Source organism: Lytechinus variegatus, chromosome 1 (genome assembly GCF_018143015.1).
Source record: "Lytechinus variegatus isolate NC3 chromosome 1, Lvar_3.0, whole genome shotgun sequence".
NCBI lineage: Eukaryota > Metazoa > Echinodermata > Echinoidea > Temnopleuroida > Toxopneustidae > Lytechinus > Lytechinus variegatus.
Genome location: NC_054740.1, coordinates 47,369,178 through 47,390,408, shown reverse-complemented (window position 1 = coordinate 47,390,408; position 21,231 = coordinate 47,369,178). Strand labels below are relative to the sequence as shown.

Below are 21,231 nucleotides of genomic sequence, written 5' to 3'. Positions count from 1 at the left end.
ACTCACGAAGAGGAACAAGAAACGTGAAATAAATATCACGGAAGCTCCGCGCGACGGGATAATCTTACAACAATCTTAGATGAGAGAAATAAGATTGAAATAAGGGAAGAATTGCACAATAAAGTATCCAAACGGAAAACAGAATTGCAATTATGAGAGTGTACTTAGCTTGCGACTGAACTCGACCGCAGGCGAAAGTAAAAGAGGATATGGACGCCAAATTGCGGAGAAGTGAAGACAACCCGCCTGTTGAGAAACGTATCTTAAAAAACAAACTCACGAAGAGGAACAAGAAACGTGAAATAAATATCACGGAAGCTCCGCGCGACGGGATAATCTTACAACAATCTTAGATGAGAGAAATAAGATTGAAATAAGGGAAGAATTGCACAATAAAGTATCCAAACGGAAAACAGAATTGCAATTATGAGAGTGTACTTAGCTTGCGACTGAACTCGACCGGAGGCGAAAGTAAAAGAGGATATGGACGCCAAATTGCGCGATGATCTTGGGATAGTGCGTTGATAGGGAGATGCAGCGCGCGCGCAGGAAAAGTTGTGTACTCTATATTCGGCACGCAGGCTCATTGTAATGAACTAGCAAATCAAATGGGTATATCCCAGTTATTGATAGTAAATTATGTGGCTTTATTAATATATTCCAGAGATGCCAACCAGTACGTCTTTAGCGTAATTAGTACGTTTTTTGCAACCAAAATGTGCCTGTAGATTCTACGTTTTTTTCTTTAAGAAATATAATTTTTGTAAAAGAATTTTTTTTTTTTTGAGTAAATCATATTTTATTGAGAAAAATCATCTCTATATGTCTCTATTTCATAAAACTTACACAACTTTGGTAATTAGATGAATATAATTTCAGATAAATTTCAAAAACATCTTCCAGAAGTTCCAGTACAGATTATTTTCAAAACTATATATTTTTTTAATGTTTTTATTGAACAAATCACAAACAATCACAAGCCATCAACAGATTTACAAAATATTGTATCATTAAAAAAAAGGAAATAAAAAATAAAAAGGCAGCCTTTTTATTAAATCTTATCAAATTTTACATCAGCTCTAATCACTTGAAAAAAAGAAATTAAACCTGAATTATCTTGCAAAGCATATACAATATAGTCATGATAGGCGTGATCAAACTTGGAATCTCCAGTTTTTGAAGTGACAAGAAAGTGTGTTATTTTTCTTAGCAATAGAATATTCAACTTCTTTGCTGGTTTTTACATAACAATAATAACCTTCAAAGTTAGGTGGTTTGCTCTGAAATTTACAAATGTAAACATAGTATTTGAGCAAAAGAAATAAATATGTAAGAAATTTATCAGAAAGTAAACCAAACATTTTCTCAAATGCAGAGACAATTAACCTCTTATTAAAATTTCAGAACTATTACAATTCAGTATGTGAAAATTACTATGCAACACAGTGTGTGAACATCACCTTGCAACTCAGTGTTTGAATATGACTTTACAACTCAGTGTGTGAAAAAGAATATTCAACTCTTTATTACTTGACATACATTTGTAAAGCCAAAGCTGAAACTTGTTTTAGTGTGCTACATTTTTATCTTGGTGCCAAAGAAAAATATGTTTAACACTATTTATTGAAGACAAAGTATTTATTTGATACTTACCCTCAAAATTTTACATATGCTCAAAGTTTACTTCATAGATATGTTTTGTTACCATCTATATTATACTTGGAGGAAAAATAAGTTTAGAAAGATCGTTATTTTCTTTTTCATATAAATGTTGCCACATCTACATGTACATATTACAAACAGTACCTGTTTCAGATATTAAACCCTTTTTTCTGTTTTGTCTTAGTAACATGGACATGAAGTCCATTTAACGTAGTTACAAATATTATTCCACATCATAGAAAAAACTCAAAAAAGTACATGAGGATTTTGTTCTTCCATCATGTCTCTGTATTTGACATGTTTCAAGGTTTATATAAACCTGTTATGGGTCAGTTATCTATCAAAAAAAAATTATCACAGAAAAGATAAGCTATGAACAATTCAAAAACTAAGTGAGAAACTACTTGATGTTTGTGTAGTTTCTATAATCATTGTTAAAATGTTGTCAAATGCATTTGAGAAGTTTTGTCATTGAATGTTATTCATCATTACCACAGTTTCCATGAAAAAAATGTTTTGATAACCTTTTTGTGTCACTGAAGAGTATAATATAAGCAAGTCGTTTACATTGCACTTTTGTTACATGGACAAGAAGTCCATGTTATGTAGTTACAAATATTCCACATCATAGAAGTACATGAGGATTATGAGTTTTTCCATCCTGTCTCTGTATTTGACATGTTTCAAGGTTTATATAAACCTGTTATGGGTCAGTTATCTATCAAAAAAAATTATCACAGAAAAGATAATCAAAAACTAAGTGAGAAACTACTTGATGTTTGTGTAGTTTCTCTAATCATTGTTATGATGTTGTCAAATGCATTTGAGAAGTTTTGTCATTGAATGTTAATAATCATTAGCAGTTTCCATGGAAAAAAATGTTTTGATAACCTTTTTGTGTCACTGTAGAGTATAATATAAGCAAGAAGTTTACATTGCACCTTTGTTACATGGACAAGAAGTCCATGTAACGTAGTTACAAATATTATTCCACATCATAGAATAAAGTACATGAGGAGTATAAGTTTTTCCATCCTGTCTCTATGTTTGACATGTTTCAAGGTTTATATAAACCTGTTTTGGGTCAGTTATCTGTCCCAAAAAAATTCATCACAGAAAAGTTAAGCTATGAAAAATTAAAAAAGTAGGCGAGAAACTACTTGATGTTTGTGTAGTTACTATAACCATTGTTATAATGTTGTAAAATGCATTTGAGAAGTATTGTCATTGAATGTTACTGTCATGACCATAGTTTCCATGAGAAAAAGTATCATAATAATCATTTTGTGTTACTTTAGAATACAAAATATACAAGTTGTTAAAAAAAAAAGTCCATGTAACTTTGTTATTCCATTCCGATTGTTATGATGCATGACATAGAAGTATGAAGGTGAACACACATGATTTTATTGAAATCAGTTAGTTCAATAGTGCTGGAAAACATGCAGATCGTTAAGGAATTGTTTTGGAATAATTTAATTTTGCACTTCTGTCACACTTTTTGACCCAACCTCGTGGAAACACCCACATCTAGACTACAGTAAGTGATCCAGATTACTTTGGACCAAACAATAATAAACATTTACTTCAATATTTGACTACCATAGTCATATAATTTTGAATGTCAAAGGCAAACAGGAAATACCAGTCAAACCATTTGAATTATAATGCTACTTAAAATATATTATTCATTCACTACCAGCGATCCATTGCCATACTCTTCTGGGCCAATTCATCAATTTGTACGAAAGTCTTGATTATTATTTTTTTTTTGGGGGGGGGCAATGATCAGTGAGTAAAAAAACAGGGATAACTTGGCAAATCACTAAATTACATGTATATTCAAGTAACATTTACAATTTTCAAACAATTCTTTTAAGTGTAGAGGATATCATGGCATAATATTAAGCATGGTGGGCAAAATGCTAATGTCGCTCAACCCGATCCCCTGAAAACAGTTGTAAAATGTCTGCAGGTTTTTCCCATTCATGATTTCCATAGTTTGAGGAGTCCATCTTCACTGTATGTAGCTAGAAGATTGTTATGAGGGTGGGGCACAATACCTATCACATCCTTTTCATGAACCTGTAAGAAGGAAAGGAAGTCAACATTCCACATTTTGTATTAATGAAGACTTCAACAGTTATAATGATACTGATGAGTAATGTCTTTCAAAACAGATTTTGCATTTAGTCGTTTCTTATATATCTTGGAGCATGATGAAAAACATCCATAGCCCAAATTTAATAGGAAACAATTGAATAGGGTCAAAGATATAATCACATAAATACATAATTAGCCCCTAGTAAAATCAGATCTTCACCTAGGTAGTATATCCATTCCTTTCCAATCCCTCACTCTCTTTTCCCCCCAATGTACAATAGCTATATCTTACAGTCAATGTCCTTTCTAGTTTTCCTGTTGATGTTGAGAAGCAGTAGAGAACGAGATCCTCCCCTATGCAGTAGATCCATTCTCCTCTTGGTGAAAGACAGCTACATGTAAAATCTCCACCCTCACGCTTACCAGAACTAAAACTCCTAACAATCTAATGAAGAAAAACAAATGGATGATATTTATTAACTTCTCATATTGGACAACCGGCCATTGGCAAGCACAGAGACATGTTGTTAGGCAAGGATAGTGATAGGCAAGAGGGACAAAGGTCCACATTTTTGGCGGTCATCCAAATCGTCGTATCATTGACTTCAAAGTTTACTAGGACATACTTTGTTACCCAGCCTTACAACATTTTCAGTGCTACAAAATCACATGGTTGGAAAGACCAAGACAATTGCTTGACATTGTTATTTTTACACACAAAACCGAGAATCAGAGAAAATGAGCTACAAACGCCATAAGGGATACAACAATCCTGACAGCGATTTCAATGAGCCATCAAGCAAAACGTATTGTTCTTTCACTTGCACAGTCAATGCAGTGCAGATACACTGGTTTGGCTGACCGCACATTTGCTTACATTAAGGACACAAAGCCATTGTTTGCAGTTCACATTTCCTATGGGATTTGAGCATTTCATTAACAATTTTTATGACATCGCTGTGAAACTACCCACATACAGTGTACCAAGAAATTATTTATACATGTACACTGCACATTAAAAACACTGTAAAATTAATGAACTATGCTGGAAGAAAAAAAAATAACCTGGGTTTCTTAAACTCTAATGAATTATATAAAATATGAAAGAGAAAAGTAAAGTCATTTTTTTGTCACCTACATGTAGTTGCTGATTGTGATCAGTCATGTATAGATCATAATTCATTAAGTATGATAATGCATATAATGAAAGAAGTCTTCTTGACAAGCTAGCACCTAAATAGGTCGGTCACAACCAAATATACTTACCTGTCCTTGCATGTTCATGATTGCAACAGTGTTGCTACGGTTACAAACAACAAATTGTTCAGCATTCTTGGGATATGGCAGGACTGAATTAACTGTGATATCAGTAGCTGATGAACCTCCAAGCGACTTGAAGGTATTGATACACTCTGTAGTCTTGATGTTCCAAACCTGAAATACAAAATAAAGATTGATTTACTGATGCATGTAATAAATGAACAAATGAAAGTAAGCATGAGTCATATCTATTTGTAAATCATTCTCCAATGGCTTCAGTCGAACACTGATTAATTTTTATTTGCTCTAGCATGACAATGCAAGGTCCCCGATGTGGCATCAACATGATTGTCGAGATTCCACTTCCCAAATACCTGGGCACAAGTAGGTCCTAAGCCGACAAACTATAGTTCAGTTGCTTATTCCATGATTACACACAAAAAGAAGTAAAGAACTACATTCAGTAATTTCCCCCAAATATTAACAGGTAAAAACAAGAAGGACTCTGGGATGTAAAACTTGATGGGCTCTTGACTGAACACAGTCAAAATTTATGCCTACGCCATAGCAAGAATTGAAAAACAATGTGTTTCCAAAAAAATTAACCAAAGTTAAAAAGTCAGCTATATCAGGAATACATGGTATATTCTTGAGAATGTTATACTACAATATGAAGTACATGTAGCTCATTAGCTTCAATTTGACACCTTGCTTGCATCACCGTCGTCTTGGATCACAGAGGTTGAATCCTTTGGAGGTGAAGTGTACAATATCTACTTTTCCAAGGGTTTTGGTTGTAAAGTACAAAACCATCTTTTCTGATAGTTTTTGGTTTTGTTTTTTGTAGACTTGTAGAAGATGGCGTGGAATTCATCTTTGTTGGTCTGACTGAACTTTTTCAAGGGGTACATGGCTTTCAAACTCCTCTATCAATTTGTGTTTTTTCTTTAGAAGGTTTAGAGATCTGTATTCTTTGACATACATAAATGACCTCGGGTGCTTTGTCATAGGTGATGGATCTTTGATTTTCTTCTCAAGAGTCAATGGCAACCCTTGGTTATGCTTTTACACTGCAGATTCTTGCAGTATCTTTAGTTTATTAAGCCAAGTTTATGAAACCGAGTTGAGGACAAGACAGATGCATTGATTCATTTAAATTATGGTGGATGCTGATTTTCTTCTTAAGAAGAAATCTTTGATTTTCTTCTGAAGAGAGTCAATGGCACCACTTGGTCATGCTTTTACACTGTAGATTCTTGCAGTATCTTTAGTTTATTACGCCAAGTTTATGAAACTGAGTTGAGGACAAGCCAGATGCATTGATTCATTTACATTATAACAAGTGTCATTGTCCGGCAATATATAGCATTGAACCAGGAGAAAATTGATTAAAGGTAATTTTATTTTGTTCCAAATATAAAAATTACCTGACATGGTACAAATCAACGTTCTCGCTACGACGCGTCACAGTTGCTGTGCGCCGACAACCCTGAAAATTTTCAGGGGAAATCCGACAACTGTAAAACAGGCATAGATCTACAAAAAAAACTGAATATATTTAATAACACAATCTGCTTTTCAGATCCTAAAATAAACTTGAGGATTATTTCGTCCAAGATTTCTTCCCGGGATTTCTTTGACTCACTCACTATGAAAATACTTACCATGATTTTCTTATTTACGAGATAACTGGATATACCCATTTGATTTGCTAGTTCATTACAATGAACCTGCGTTCATTACAATGAACCTGCGTGCCGAATATAGAGTACACAACTTTTCCTGCGCGCGCGCTGCATCTCCCTACCAATGCACTATCCCAAGATCATCGCGCAATTTGGCGTCCATTTCCTCTCATGAGCCTGCGGGCAAGACATGTTGTCACACAAGGCGAGGGGTAGGAGGGAGGGTTCAAATGGGTATATCCAGTTATCTCGTAAATAAGAAAATCATGGTATTTTCATAATTTACATCAATAACTGGGATATACCCATTTGATTTGCTAGACCAACACGGATTCAACGTGAAGGGAGGCATGTCTAGACTAAGAAGTGCGTAAAAATAGGGAGATGAAGACACGAAAGCCGTTGCCTTAAGGACAGGGGAGGCAATAAAGCCTCATGTGAAGAAGTCCTTAAGAGCAAGGAGTGAAGGAAAGAGGAGCGTCAATAGGCGGACCTCAAGAAGTCGTGAACGACGATTCCAAGAAAGAGCCCAAGCAGAATGATACTAAGTATCATGGGCCCTCGACCTAGTGTCAGGAGAACAACATCACCAACTGACTAGATCGTAAGATTCGGAAATTTGTTGAAAATTTCAACAAGAATCGTGATCGGAAAATTGAAGCTTTTAAGGCTCAGTAAGTGATCAATCGAACAATCTGAGAAGGCGAGATATCTCAGAAGCCTCCGCGTGGGAGAAAGCGCCCAGAATTCGATATCTGTCTCAAAAGCGTGAGGGCAGAACATCTGCAGAATTCTGATAGAGAGCTGTGGCAGAACGTTACTAGCGGTCCGAAGGGGACGAGGAACGACGGAGAGTAGGGTTTAAGAAAAAACCACTCGTAAGGCAGTCAAGAGTCGAGAAAGCGACTGAGTGCCATCCTGCTAATAAGAATGTCGCGGACCTGCTGCCTATGTAGAATAGAGCAGTCTGGTCAAAACAGCTCAACCGGGCGTGTCAGAGAAACAGCGCGGTACACATCACGACAAAAGTGTGATAGACCGAGTGATCGAGAGAGAACTCAGGATCCCCTTTCTCCCGTACTGATTGAAGCACCTGCCTGAGGGTGTAGCGCCCGCGGTGGAAGAGGTGGCTTGGCTCAAGCCACCATCGCCGAGAGAGCCCGTAAGGCTAGGCTGCGATGGATGTCCGCTGGGCGGGGGAATCCCTAGCAGCAGCAAGCGTACGCCAGAGGGAGCTGGCGAAAAAGTCTCTGTCATGATCTTACGTGTAAACGACAATCAAGAGATGCTCTAAACGAACAGACATCGCCAGATATGATACCTCAACAGTTACGTTCCCAACAATATCGAATGAGGTAGCAACGGCCCTGTCCTATCAAGTTAGGGACGGAAACTGGCTAAGAGTGTCGATGTCCTCGCTTGAAGAAACAAGCGAAGGAGTAAGGAGACTTGAGGAAAGTAATCACAAAAATTTCCATCAGTCTGCGGTGAGAACCAGTTGATTATGAAAACAGCCACAAGGCCTGGTCTCTCAGGTGATCGTAAGAGCAAGCACCGCCGGTGCCGGTTGCGGCAGCGTGGAACAGTCCGATATCGGAAGATAAGGAGTTCCAAAAAGCTGCGGGGGGCGGCAAAAATGACACCCTAAGCAGCGGGGGATGAGAATCTAAGTTTCTAAAAGAAGAACTCCAGTGAAGTAAATTACTTACATGGAGAGACTCATCCACAGTCGACCCGAGAGAAAGCGGGTTGTAGTGATCGTGGTTAGGTAGGCATAAACATACATCCATCCACGGTTACATCATCCTCGGTCGCGCGGTGACCATGGCCACATGCATTGCATGGAAGGAGGATGAAAGCAGCATGCGAGACGACTCGAGTGTGCCGAGTGAAAAAGCTTCTAAATAAGAAGACGATTCGACAAACGGGCACGGTTAAGACATCCACCGTAGACCACTCCACACAAGGAGGAAACGGCGGAGACGCCCGCAAGCTTGACCCACATAGAGGGCAGTCTATAAGATAGACTGTTAGAGCTCGACCGATGGTCTGGCGGCGTACAGTTTGGTGTAAACTCGCCGACCCGGTACGGTGGGTGTGCCCAGAAAGTAGGCATAGAATGCCGACAGAGAAGCCTGGGGCTTTAAACAAGCTTGAACGCACGTACATAGCCAACAATCTCATGAGATGTACGGCGGTTTCTTTCCTCCGAGATGATGCTTACCCAACCGGGAAAGACTCGGGGAACAGCTGTGAATGTCAACAGGAGGGATATCTAGCATATGAAAAGCTGATTCCCTCCAGGTATTCGGTGCGGGTGCTGCCGGCGGTGTCCGGGGGGACGACCGGTGATGGCAGCTCGGGCAGGGCTTGAACGAGCCGCCCGAATACGAGACAAATAGGTTAACATAACCATAATGCACCGGGTGGTGAAGGCGTAGCGATTACTAAGCACAGGAGAACTTTTAATCGCCGTGACATTCAGATCAGATATACATACTCATAAGCTCGGAGAGCTATGAGATAGTGAGACATACCGCTGAGCGGTGATGGTGCTCATATCGGAGTCGCCCTCTCTTCAGCGGCGATCGCTGGAGGACGGGTGTCTGTACTAGCCATGAATCTGACCTTCCAAGGGTAGGAGCTAAGTAAGACAGAGCACCCTTACTTTCGAATAGAAAGTGAGGTTCAGGCCAGAAACCGACGGTCCCATCGCCTGGGCGGACGGTCCGCGGGCGTGATATGTTGCCCTCTCAAAAGCAGCCAAACATTCTCACGAGAGAAGTGCGGCATGCAGTATGTAAGAGATTCTTACCTCCAATCTACAGGCCCGCTTAGGGGGTAGAATGGAGAGTTACCGCTGAAGGAGTCGTGAGCTTGACGTAGAGGGCGAATTCGGGAGTACCTGCATAATAAGGGGGAATACCCATGCAGGTAAAACTCACCGATGGCTCCCCGGAGTGCGGGTTGGCGAGAGAAGTCTCAATCCGCTCAATACCCGACACCGGCAATAAGACCGCAGCGGTCTTATAATGACGGAGAACACGAGGGTAAGAACCCGTAATGCTCGGGGACGCATAGATACACCCTGAACGGATGCAGCGTCCAGCCGTCGGTCACCGAGAGCTTGCCGACATATTGATGCTTGAAAGCCGTATGTCGGAAGCACCTGCATAGAAACGGGGGTCACCGTGTAGGTGAACAGCGTTTCAATAAATGCCCGGTGTGAGAGGACAAGTGATTGCTTGAGCCGCACGGTGCTTAGCAAGGCGGCTGAAGCTGATATAAAGCGTGGGTGAATTACCCGCACTGCTCATGGGAGTATGAAACAGCATGACAGTTGCGACGCCTGACCCACAATTATCGGAAGTCTGGTGACATAATGGAGGGCGATGCCCGTATGTCGGTAACACCTGTGTATTAGCGGGGATTTCCCTTGCAGGTGCGTGAGCCGGCGAAACATGAAATCGCCGGTGACTTTCCGAGGTGCAAGATGGCGAATGTCTGCTTAACCTGCCCGGTGCTCGACACGGCGGTTTTAGCTGACAGGGAGCATGAGGATAAAGATCCGTGATGCTCGAGGGCGTTCTGTTGTAACATGAAGTTACGACGCCTGGCCATCGGCACAAGAATCAGAAAGAAAGGTGTGCCTGCAAAGCGGGATTAGCGACCTAGACTTTCTTCTTGTTCTTCCTCTTCTGTGCGGCCCCCGCCGGGGGGCAGAAGAGGATACAATCATCGGGAGTCTGGCGACATAGTGGCGGGCGACGCCCGTATGTCGATAGCACCTGTGTATTAGCGGGAATTTCCCTTGCAGGTGCGTGGGCCGGCGAATCATGATATTGCCGGTGACTCTCCGGGGTGCGAGATGGCGACTGTCTGCTTGACCTGCCTGGTGCTCGACACGGCGGTTTTAGCTGACAGAGAGCATTAGGATGAAGGTCCGTGGTGCTCGAGGGCGTTCTGTTGTAACATGAAGTTATGACGCCTGGCCGTCGGCACAAGAATCAGAGGGAAAGGTCTGCCCGCACAGCGGGGTTAGCGACCTAGAATGTCTACTTCTTCTTCCTCTTCTATGCGGCCCCCGCCGGGGGGCAGAAGAGGGTATAATGATTGGGAGTCTGGTGACATAATGGCGGGCGACGCCCGTATGTCGATAGCACCTGTGTATTAGCGGGAATTTCCCTTGCGGGTGCGTGAGCCGGCGAATCATGATATTGCCGGTGACTCTCCGAGGTGTGAGATGGCGACTGTCTGCTTGACCTGCCCGGTGCTGGACACTGCGGTTTTAGCTGACAGGAAGTATGAGGATAAGATCCGTGATACTCGAGGGCGTTTTGTTGTAACAGGAGGTTACGACGCCTGGCCATTTGTTTGAGGGCCGGCGGTTCGTGAGAATCGCTAGAGGCACCTCGGTGTGTTGGATGGCCGGTGTCTGCTTGATCCGCTCGGTTGGTAGTACCGTCAGCTGAAGCAGGCAAGCCTGGGGGTAAAAATCCGCAGTGCTGGAGGGCACTCTAGATTAGCTTGAGAAGCTGAGAGGCCTGGCCATCAAAAGAATCAGAGGACAGACCGCCCGACGGAGCGGGGCTTACGTCTGTGGTTCTCCTCTTCTTCTTTTCTTCTTCTTCGGTTGCTCCGGCGCCGGAGCGGAAGAAGGGACAAGAGGCTGGACTGCGCCAGTCTTCCTCTCCTTAGCACAGGGAGAGCTAGCCGAGCGAGAGGAGGCGTCGGCCGAATCTGACGGCGTCAGATTGAATTGAGAGTCCGACACGGTTGGACTCAAGTGCCTCTTCCGACTAGGGGCTGGTAGCCCTTTGCCGACGCTCCCTAGAGGGGTCTTACACGGCATCGAGCCTAGTCTTTGCCGGGTGGAGAGACCCGTGCTCTCCCCCGGACTTTAGGTGACCCGATGGCCGGTGGGTCTGACAGCCCTAGAGGAGTCGCCATTTTCTGTACTAGTGCGACGCTCCCCGATAAGGTTCAGGTTCCGGGACGGAAGCCTTGGCCATCACCGTGCGGGCACGTGGTCGCAAATCCACGGTTCCACCCTTATTAAGCGGGGCACGTGAACGCGCGTCCACGGTTCCACCCCTTTGAGAGCCCACGGGGCTCTGATTCTGTTCTCGCTATCTATACTACCTGTGGTGGGGGATAAGTCCCCGTGTCGTGCCCCGAAACAGCAGTCGCCTGAAGCTCTTCAGGAAGAGAGTCCGAAAGGCTCATTATTGCCGTAGGGTGATCTAGTAGTAAGATAAAAAACAGAGAAGAAGCAAGGGGGTAGGGGGGTAATAAACCCCAACCCAGAAGTCAAGGACCTCAAAAAGCGGACTTTTGAGAGTCAAAACAAATCTCACAAGGATGATACAAGTAAAATCCCAGAACAAAGGAAACAGTAATAATTAAAGAATTATTATGAGACACTGTTCCTTAAGTCCGTTATAAAAATTAATTAATTAATTATTTGATTTCCACAACAGGAAGGTGCTTCCGCCAAATTCTGAAAAGAAGGAAGGGGGGAAGCATCTCAAAAAAGGAAAACACGAAGTTTTTTTTTTTTTTTTTTTTGTGTCCACCTGTTCAAAAGAAAAAATAATTTTTCTTGAGGTGAGGATCAGCTAAGGAAAAAAAGGAAACAAGAATCCCTTTCTTTTTTTTCTTTTTTTTTTAAACATGAAGTTTAAGAAAAAAGTTTATAAGTCCGGAGACCGGCAGCTGACCTGAAAAGGAAGGGGGGGAAAACAAAATTAGCTTTCCCGAGAAGGAAGGCCGAGTCAAAGGCGATGAACGCTGACAGGAGACGGCTTCCTAAAAAAAAATTTCTAAGTATTCTTGTGAAGGAAAAGAAAAGAAAAAATTTTTAAGACAAAATCAGAAATTTTTTTTTTTTTTAATTTAAATTAATCGAATAATTAATTAATTAATTAATTAATTAACTAATTAATTCAATTAATCAGAATGCTCAGTAGTGAGCATATTATTTACTAACAAGCTATACTTACCTATACCATCTCATCAAATTGCTATTCGTTACCGACTCGAATAGCCACCGGTAAAAAACTCCCCGAAAGAGGCTAACTGCAATCAGGTAGCCTGGGAAACCCGTCACGGGACGAGACCCATAAAACCCCCTCGCCACACATAAGCCTCCTCTTTCGTTGCCAAGGAGGGGCGAGGTCGGGTGGGGAGCTATAGGTAAGTATAGCTTGTTAGTAAATAATATGCTCACTACTGAGCATTCTGATTTACTACACTGCGCTATACTTACCTATACCATCTCATCAAATTGCTAGAATAGCACGGAAAAACTGGAGGGGCAGAAACGAGACCCTTTCCAGACAAGTTATCATAACAATGATAAAGAAACTGATTTACTGTAAAATGGAGTAGACTCCCAACTGGAGAAGCTACTCTTGGAATAAAGGGATAAAAATCATCAACCACGTCAATGAAATATATCAACTGGAAATAGCCTAGGAAAAATTAGGATAAGACAAGAACCGCCAAGGCAAAACCTGTGTCTTGGCTATTATATCAAATAAGTACTAAGATACAAAGGTATTGAATAGGTACAATAGGATGCCTGGAGGATCTCCTCCAAATAGGTACCCTGAAAAAGCGCCCAAGATGTTGCTATGCCCCGTGAATCGTGGGCTCTAAAGGATCCTGATAAAATGACATTTTCTCCATCTGACCTGATCCCCTGCACTAACCATCGAGAAATAGTAATTGGATTAACAGGGCTGTGAGGTTCTATTGAACTAATGAACAGTTGGTGGGAAGTGCGAATGCACTTTAATCAATGTACCACTTTAAGGCACGTACGGGACAACATAACCTATTCTTCGGAAACTGACGAGAGTTTGTAAAATCACATTGTTCACCCCAGGACTTGAACCTGGGACTCCAAGGACACTAGTCAAGTGCGTTATCCATTCAGCCACGATATCCCCCTAATGGCTGGAAGAACAACATCACAGGATTTAGGTGTTTCTTTTTCTTAGCTAGGAAATCATGTCTAGGGATCAAGCGGACTCTGTCCTCCCAACGAATATGACCCGGTCTCACCGTGAGTGCATGAAGCAAACTACGTCTTTGACCTGAAGCTATAGTCAACAAGAAGGCTGTCTTAATTGGAAAGATCAGGGAGCAATTATGTATGGGTTTAAAGGGGGGTTTGGCTAGGGCACCGAAGGACTCTTGGCAGGTTCCAATTGGGGAAGAGTCTTCGACTGGGAGGAATCTGTTAAGAAGAAGGATCTTGTTAGTCTGGTAAGGACAGCTGAATTGAGGTAGTCTCCCTACTATAGAAGCCTGAATGAATGGCTGCTATGGCCGACCTGCATGTAACCCCTTATAAAAGAGACTGATAAATCTTCGTCAAATAATAAAGGAAATAAATCTGCTATCTGACTTAAAGAGGCAGGAATTGGATCAATTTGTAAACTGCCACACCATCCGAAGCATCTCTGGAGTCTAGAATCATGAGTGTTCTAATTATGATGTACAGTATATTCATGCATTCATTGTTTTCTGAAAATTTCAGTGAGCTTCTCTTGTTTACAAATGACATTATGCAAAATTCCTGTAGAAAAAAATTTATGACACTGATGGATTTCAATATAGTTACGATTAATTGGACGATTGATTGGATCAATCGTATCTCTTTATAAGACAGGGCCCTGGTTTGAGAACAAACTGTCATATCATAAGATATAACCTTTCTGGTGGAATCCCAACAAATCTAGAATTGTCTTTTCTATCCTTTTCAAATAGTTATTTTGGATGGAAATCTCTTTACACAGCACTTGCTCAACCCTTTTGATAGTTGTTGGATTGCTGCAAGGTCCATAGTGACTTTTTGATATCATACAAAAGACTTCTAGATCCAAACATCGAGGGCTTCATGATCAAACCAATGACATTTGCAGAGTAATGAATATCATACAGATGATGTGGAGCGTTGTGGCCCTGTGGATTAGTCTTCTTCTTTTTTTTTTTTATATTGCGCAGCACTCAATCCAAGAGAGATGAATGGGTACCTGGCAGGACTTTATTCCTCAAAAACCCACAGTAATAATATCCAGGTCTTTGGACATAATGTGATATGTGCTAAACAAGAACTGCATTATTATCATTAACCAATTCCTAATGAAAGTTGCAGGCAAAATATATGAGATACCAAATTGGCCTTCAATTTGATGTAGGAAAAAAATTTGACCACCCCTTGTACACTTTCAGAACCAGTTAGTTGGATCAGTTGGTAGAATGTACTTCTCACAAACAGGTGTGGGGGGGGGGGTATTTGCTAGAACCCTGTTCGACGTTCAACATTTAGAGTATCGAGCCTCATCGGTCTGGAGCTGCACAGTGGCTGCCGGGCTCACGATAATTTGGGTAAAAAGAATTTTGGAGTATTTCTAAACTCAGATTTCTATTACGAACAATAAAATATTATCTTAATCACAATCCCTGATTGAGAACTCTGGGATTGTATGGGGAATCTTTATCATTGGAACACACAGTAGATTTATGTCATAAACATTTCCAAGGAGAAGCTGATATCATTGTGGCAAGTGTGGTAGAAACTGATGGACAATAGCAGCAATTCTTAAGGGTTCACCACCCTCAGGCCTTGGTTTGAGATCTCAAGACTGTCTGAGCATCCAAAGACCACTCCATAAACCACATCTACAAGTTACTTCTGTCATTGCTTTATAAGCCAAAAATAGTGTAGATATATACCTCAGATGCCACAAAATTATCAAGAATATTACTAGGTTTACATTCTATACAAGTGAACGTAACTTTGTAAGTAACCCAAGTTTGGCAAGTTTTACAATTATGCCTGTATGATTTGCCTGGTATGATTTTGACAATCTCATCCATCACAACTATTTCCTCCTTTCTATGTTCTTCTGATATGAAAAAGTTTTTTTTTTTTTTTTTTTTTTTTTACTGCACATGAACACCTCAATATCACATATTGCTGTGGACTTGGAACAGATTTCAAATAATGAAATGCAAAGGCAAAGAAATAGTCTTCTCCCTACTGGTAAGGTGGGGAAGGGCTAGTGTTAGATTGACATAAGTCCCGGTTATGAGTGGGGGCCCTGAATTTGGTGCATTGAAAGAACGCCTGGCGGCCCCGTCCCCCACCACGAGGATTCCTATGACTTTCCCAGCGGCCCTTTTCATTCCTGGCGTCGCTACCAGAGCGAGGGAAGAGGGGGATGACCCCTTATGTTCATTATAGGTCTGGGGTATGGAGCTAGAGCTAGCGTATGGAGGTCTCTGGTCTGGGCCTGGCCCTGGACTAGGGCCTGGCGGACTAGGTCTACTCGAAAAGAGCTTAAAAATGTCTTGTCAGCTGTGGTGCTGGCTGAAAAAGACTTGTCCAATACTTCTTGAAAGTGTCCATGAAACAAGTCCTTACCTTCGCAAGGAAGCTTATTGAGAATGAGAAGTCCAGCTCAGTCAGAAGCTGCCCCTTTCTCAATCATCTTGAGAGCATCTAGTCTTTAGCCCTCCTTGCCCTTGTGCATAGCAGTGTTGATTGCTGCTTGCTCATACTGGAGATCAGCGATTTTTGTGACTCTAGCAATAAGTTCTTGTCATTGGTAGAGACTCAGTCCAAGCCGCTCAGCCTCACTACGAGCGGATATCGTATACCCCTAGTACATCGGGAAAATCATACCGCTCCGGGTGGCCACGTCCAGCGCTGCAACTGCAAGCTGATAGTCGGCTGAGTGGTAACCAGTGCCGCGGAGAGGGTTACTGCCCGATCTAGTCTTCCTCGCTCCCGCATCCCCGACACGGAAAGCAACGTCCGGGGCCGAAGGGATGCACAAAAAATCCTCAAAGTCTTGAGCGGCAAACCGATAATAGTTCGAGACTTCTTTACTGATGGGTATAAGCCGAGAGTGTTGCTTATCTAGGAGCGGACGTCCCGAAAGCAGGATCTATATACGTCCATCTTGATCGCAGACGGACGAGTTCAGGCGGCAGAACTCTCTCGTACCCCTAATGGTGATTCTCTTAGATCGAATCCCATTTGCTGGGCAGCTTTCAGGGAATGCAAGGAGCTGCTATAAGAATTTGATGGGGGGAAATCGCCCCCAATCTCTTCTGATGAATTGGGTCGGAGGAAATCGAATTCCGAATCAGATTCTCCCACGATGGAAATCTCCTTTTATCTACGGCTAGTACAAGGCGAGTTATCATTAGCCCCAATTCCGCCATCTGTATGAGGCGATCTAGGCCCCTCTCTACGTCTAGAACATAGAATTATGGTCTAGAATGAGTCGAGTTTTCATTAGCCCATTGTCTCGGGCGGCTCGGGGTCGGGATGGGTCGATTGCAGCGCCCGATGGGGGAGGATCGCCTGCAAGGCTTCCAAGATCCAACTACTACAAATGTTAATAATACCTTTCTATTAGTATTATTATTATTATTATTATTATTTAAACCGCATGTACTAGAATAGATCTTAATTCCACAGCACTGAATTAACTCCTGTACAATTCTACAAGTACGATGATACACCAACCTGGTGGACTGTACTATATAGATAACGGATGATGATGACCCGTCTCGGCGGGGTCTGGCAATGAATGGACTGACCGGTCACAAATCCGGGCCAGTCGAATCTTCTTATAAAATATAGGGGTTGTAGTGAGTCGTAAAATCGAGCCTGATTGTCATTAGAGCACGAGTGGTCATCGCGAGGCTTCTTCTTGCCCGCCCTACTTTTTGATGAGGAGCTACCCCGATCGGAAGGAGTGTAAACAGCCTCTTCCGATTTATCCGTACCCTTGTCTACCTCCCGCCTAAGGGGCTGGGTGACTGATTGTGTAGTGTCATTAGCCGGCGTTGTCTTGGCCGGGTTATAAGTGTTAGACCTCTTATTCTTCGGCTTTATCTTGGCCGCCTTATAATCTTGCTGTTATTATTTCTCGGCTTTGTCTTGACCGAGATAATGGCCCTCGGCTTTGTCTTGACCGAGTTGATCTCCCCTTAATTGAGATCTTTTTGGTTGGGGGAGGCTTGGGAATTAATGATGTTTATGTCAGTTATTTCTTCAGACATCCTGATTCATAAAAAAAATTGCGCGGTGGCTAAACGTTTCGAGTGTACTCAACGACGTCGCGGTAACGAAAGAGGAGGCTTATGTGTGGCGAGGGGGTTTTATGGGTCTCGTCCCGTGACGGGTTTCCCAGGCTACCTGATTGCAGTTAGCCTCTTTCGTGGAGTTTTTTACCGGTGGCTATTCGAGTCAGGGTAACGAATAGCAATTTGATGAGATGGTATAGGTAAGTATAGCGCAGTGTAGTAAATAAACACAAGAACAAAAGATTGATTGAAACAAAAGAACAATCAACTAACTCGAACAAGAGACAAAGAACTTGAAACGAGGCTGAAATACGACGCTCCTGACGTCCTACAGAACCTATCTGTGGAGAAATAAATCAATTTAATTCACGACGAGTCGTATAAACGAGGAAGTCAGTGAATAAAAGAATTAAAGGAATTAAAAGGAGCGAAGACAACGCCCGCGACACGCAGGAAGGCGCGGAGCTATGGGGCGGAGAAGTGAAGACAACCCGTCTGTTGAGAAACGTATCTTAAAAAAACAAACTCACGAAGAGGAACAAGAAACGTGAAATAAATATCACGGAAGCTCCGCGCGACGGGATAATCTTACAACAATCTTAGATGAGAGAAAATAAGATTGAAATAAGGGAAGAATTGCACAATAAAGTATCCAAACGGAAAACAGAATTGCACATTTGAGAGTGTACTTAGCTTGCGACTGAACTCGACCGCAGGCGAAAGTAAAAGAGGAAATGGACGCCAAATTGCGCGATGATCTTGGGATAGTGCGTTGGTAGGGAGATGCAGCGCACGCGCAGGAAAAGTTGTGTACTCTATATTCGGCACGCAGGTTCATTGTAATGAACTAGCAAATCAAATGGGTATATCCCAGTTATTGATGTAAATTACGCTATACAATACGACCTCCACTCGAGGCCCAATCTCTTTTGTGGGAAGCGCGAAGATGTTCACCGGTACCTCGCATTTGCGTATCACATTGCTCACATTATTTACGTCTTTAAAATGGTAGTAAATACGCTAAAAAAATAAAGTGAGTTGAGAGGGGTACCGTACATGTAGGTTACTGGGTTGGGCAATGTAATTATTAGATTATGAATTTCAGTTGATATTTATCAAAAATAATATCAAAATTCGATCAGATTTTAATTTCATCTCGTCCCATGCAGCCTTTGCTACATCGGAGCTGCATCGACTACATGAATTCATTGAATGCTTTTCTGAAGACACTCCCGTAGATCGAGCGAATTGAGAAAATTATTCAAAGATCACGTTGATGACAAAGCCAAAGGAATGGATTGACATAATGTCCAACTCATTTACTTACAGCATAATGATTTATTCACATTTATATTCCGATTTTACTCCATAATTTCCAAAGTCTTGATCTCTACATCGATCTTTTTAAAGTGTTGATTAATTTCGCGACGGTGTGTCTACCAAGTTCTGTATCACTGCACTAGCGCTCACAACGACCACATTCAGGAAACAAATCACACATGGCATCAAAATCCTTGATCTGGGGATCCGAGTCTTCCAGAATTAGATGGGATCCAAAACTAATTCAGTTTGAATGGGTTTTTTTTTCAAATATTCATTGAATCTGTTACAATAATCTTTATTAATATCATTCACATTTGTTATCATTACAACTCATCTTTTATATACAGTGTATTTTCATTTGTATTGTTCATTATTGCTCATGGCCTGCTAATTGAATAATGAGCGCACCTGTCACGGTCCTGAGAAATGTTTTTAATCATCACAGTGAATGCTTTATGAAATTGTTGTACAATTACTTAACAACTACGATTTAAAATAAAATATTATTTGAAATTGATTTGTGCGAAGGAGAAAGAAAGAATAAAGGGGGGTGGTCGTGGGCAATGTGGATAAAAATGATGGGATGTTTGTGACTTTATGGGGGAGGGGATTGGCGAAAAGAAGTCAATGTTCGGGACGAATGAAATTAATATTCACTTATGGATGTGTCTACTGTGATTGATCATTGTGGCTGCATAATCTTTATGGCGATTGGAAAATCCACCTTGGGTCGGGAGGGGTACGTGATTCAATAGATTTTGATAGAAGTACACTTTCAACAAAGTGGATTGACAATTCATTCACAGATATTAATTTTAAGTACAAATTGTGTGAACATTTTAGAGGATATGTATTTCGTTGTTTACGCCCACAATGAGTTGCTAGTATAATTTGAATATCGTTGAATTAATTTTTCAATTTCATGTTTTCTATCGGCATTGTGCTTTTATACAGTTTGCTTTACAACGTTGTTAGCCTAATTACTGCAAGTGGATGATATTCATGAAATGAGTTGGAATGTGAACGAGACGCCCCTAAGCCGATGGCACGTGATCTAATTAGTATTCATTATCTTGGGCTTGAGCCAATAATTGTGCTTGAATGGGTTTCCCGATTTCCCACCCTGGAATGTGTGCCACGTGTGTGACCTTTTAACCTGTTGTTTGAGCGCGAATCAGCTGATTTCGTGACCTCAAATATTCTTCATGTTGTATACGCTGGATGAGTGCTATACAATTATTTTTTTATTTTTAATAAACTGTTAAAACGTGAATTTCTGTAAATTTAAAACTACACCTAATGTGATATTGTGATGCAATTTATTGAATCACGTACCTCGATCTTCCCACTCATGATGCAAGAAAATATTTCTAAAATTTAAAATCACCAAAATATACATGTAAAGAAAGATTATTCAGCCATCATCATCAGTAGAATTCTAAAAAAATATATTCGCTTCGAATATTGACTTCTTCACCAATCCTACACACACGATTTCAACATCCCCTTGTCATTGTCCACGCCACGACCCCTTCCCTATCGCTCTCTCTCGTCAAACATCTACAACCCCCCCTCTTCCTCTCTCTTTATACGCTGTATTTGTAGGCCTGCATAGTGTATTACCTAAAAATATTTTTCCTACCAATTAACCTACACTTTCAAAACATTATAAATCACAATTAATAACAAAATCGTAATATTAAAGTTTTATGACTGACTAAAAATATTTCTCACGCTCGTGATGAGCACATTCATAATTTTATAGGTGAGTAACGAACAAACACAGCAATAATTGACCGTGATAAAAGAATCTTGATAAAAGATTATAAGTGTAAACATCATCAACATAAGTCTTATGAGAGTTAGTTTCAGTGAGTATCTGAATAAACAAAACAAAAATTCATGCAAATTATATAAGTTAATTGGTGACGCGGCGCAAGCTCAAAGGGCTACGCATGCGGTCCGTAGATGTAGTCGGTCATTGACATAATAAGCAACACGCATTCACAAAATTAATCGCACTTTTACAAGGATGTAACGATCTAAACATTGAAATAATGGACTTAATTTATCGATGCCATCAATG

General features: G+C 41.3%; 1 protein-coding gene across 2 annotated transcripts in view; it reads right to left on the bottom strand.

Annotated features, from left to right (window-relative positions):
* Positions 1-912: 912 nt before the first annotated feature.
* Positions 913-21,231, bottom strand: part of LOC121415354 (WD40 repeat-containing protein SMU1-like) — a 37,186-nt gene continuing 16,867 nt past the window's right edge. For both annotated transcript variants that reach the window (XM_041608539.1, XM_041608546.1), the window contains exons 6-8: positions 5,032-5,199; positions 4,058-4,210; positions 913-3,747 (exon numbers count right to left, since the gene is read on the bottom strand). In XM_041608539.1, coding sequence (XP_041464473.1) covers positions 3,649-3,747; positions 4,058-4,210; positions 5,032-5,199 — 420 coding nt within the window. In that variant the 3' untranslated portion in view covers positions 913-3,648. The remainder of the gene's footprint in view (positions 3,748-4,057; positions 4,211-5,031; positions 5,200-21,231) is intronic.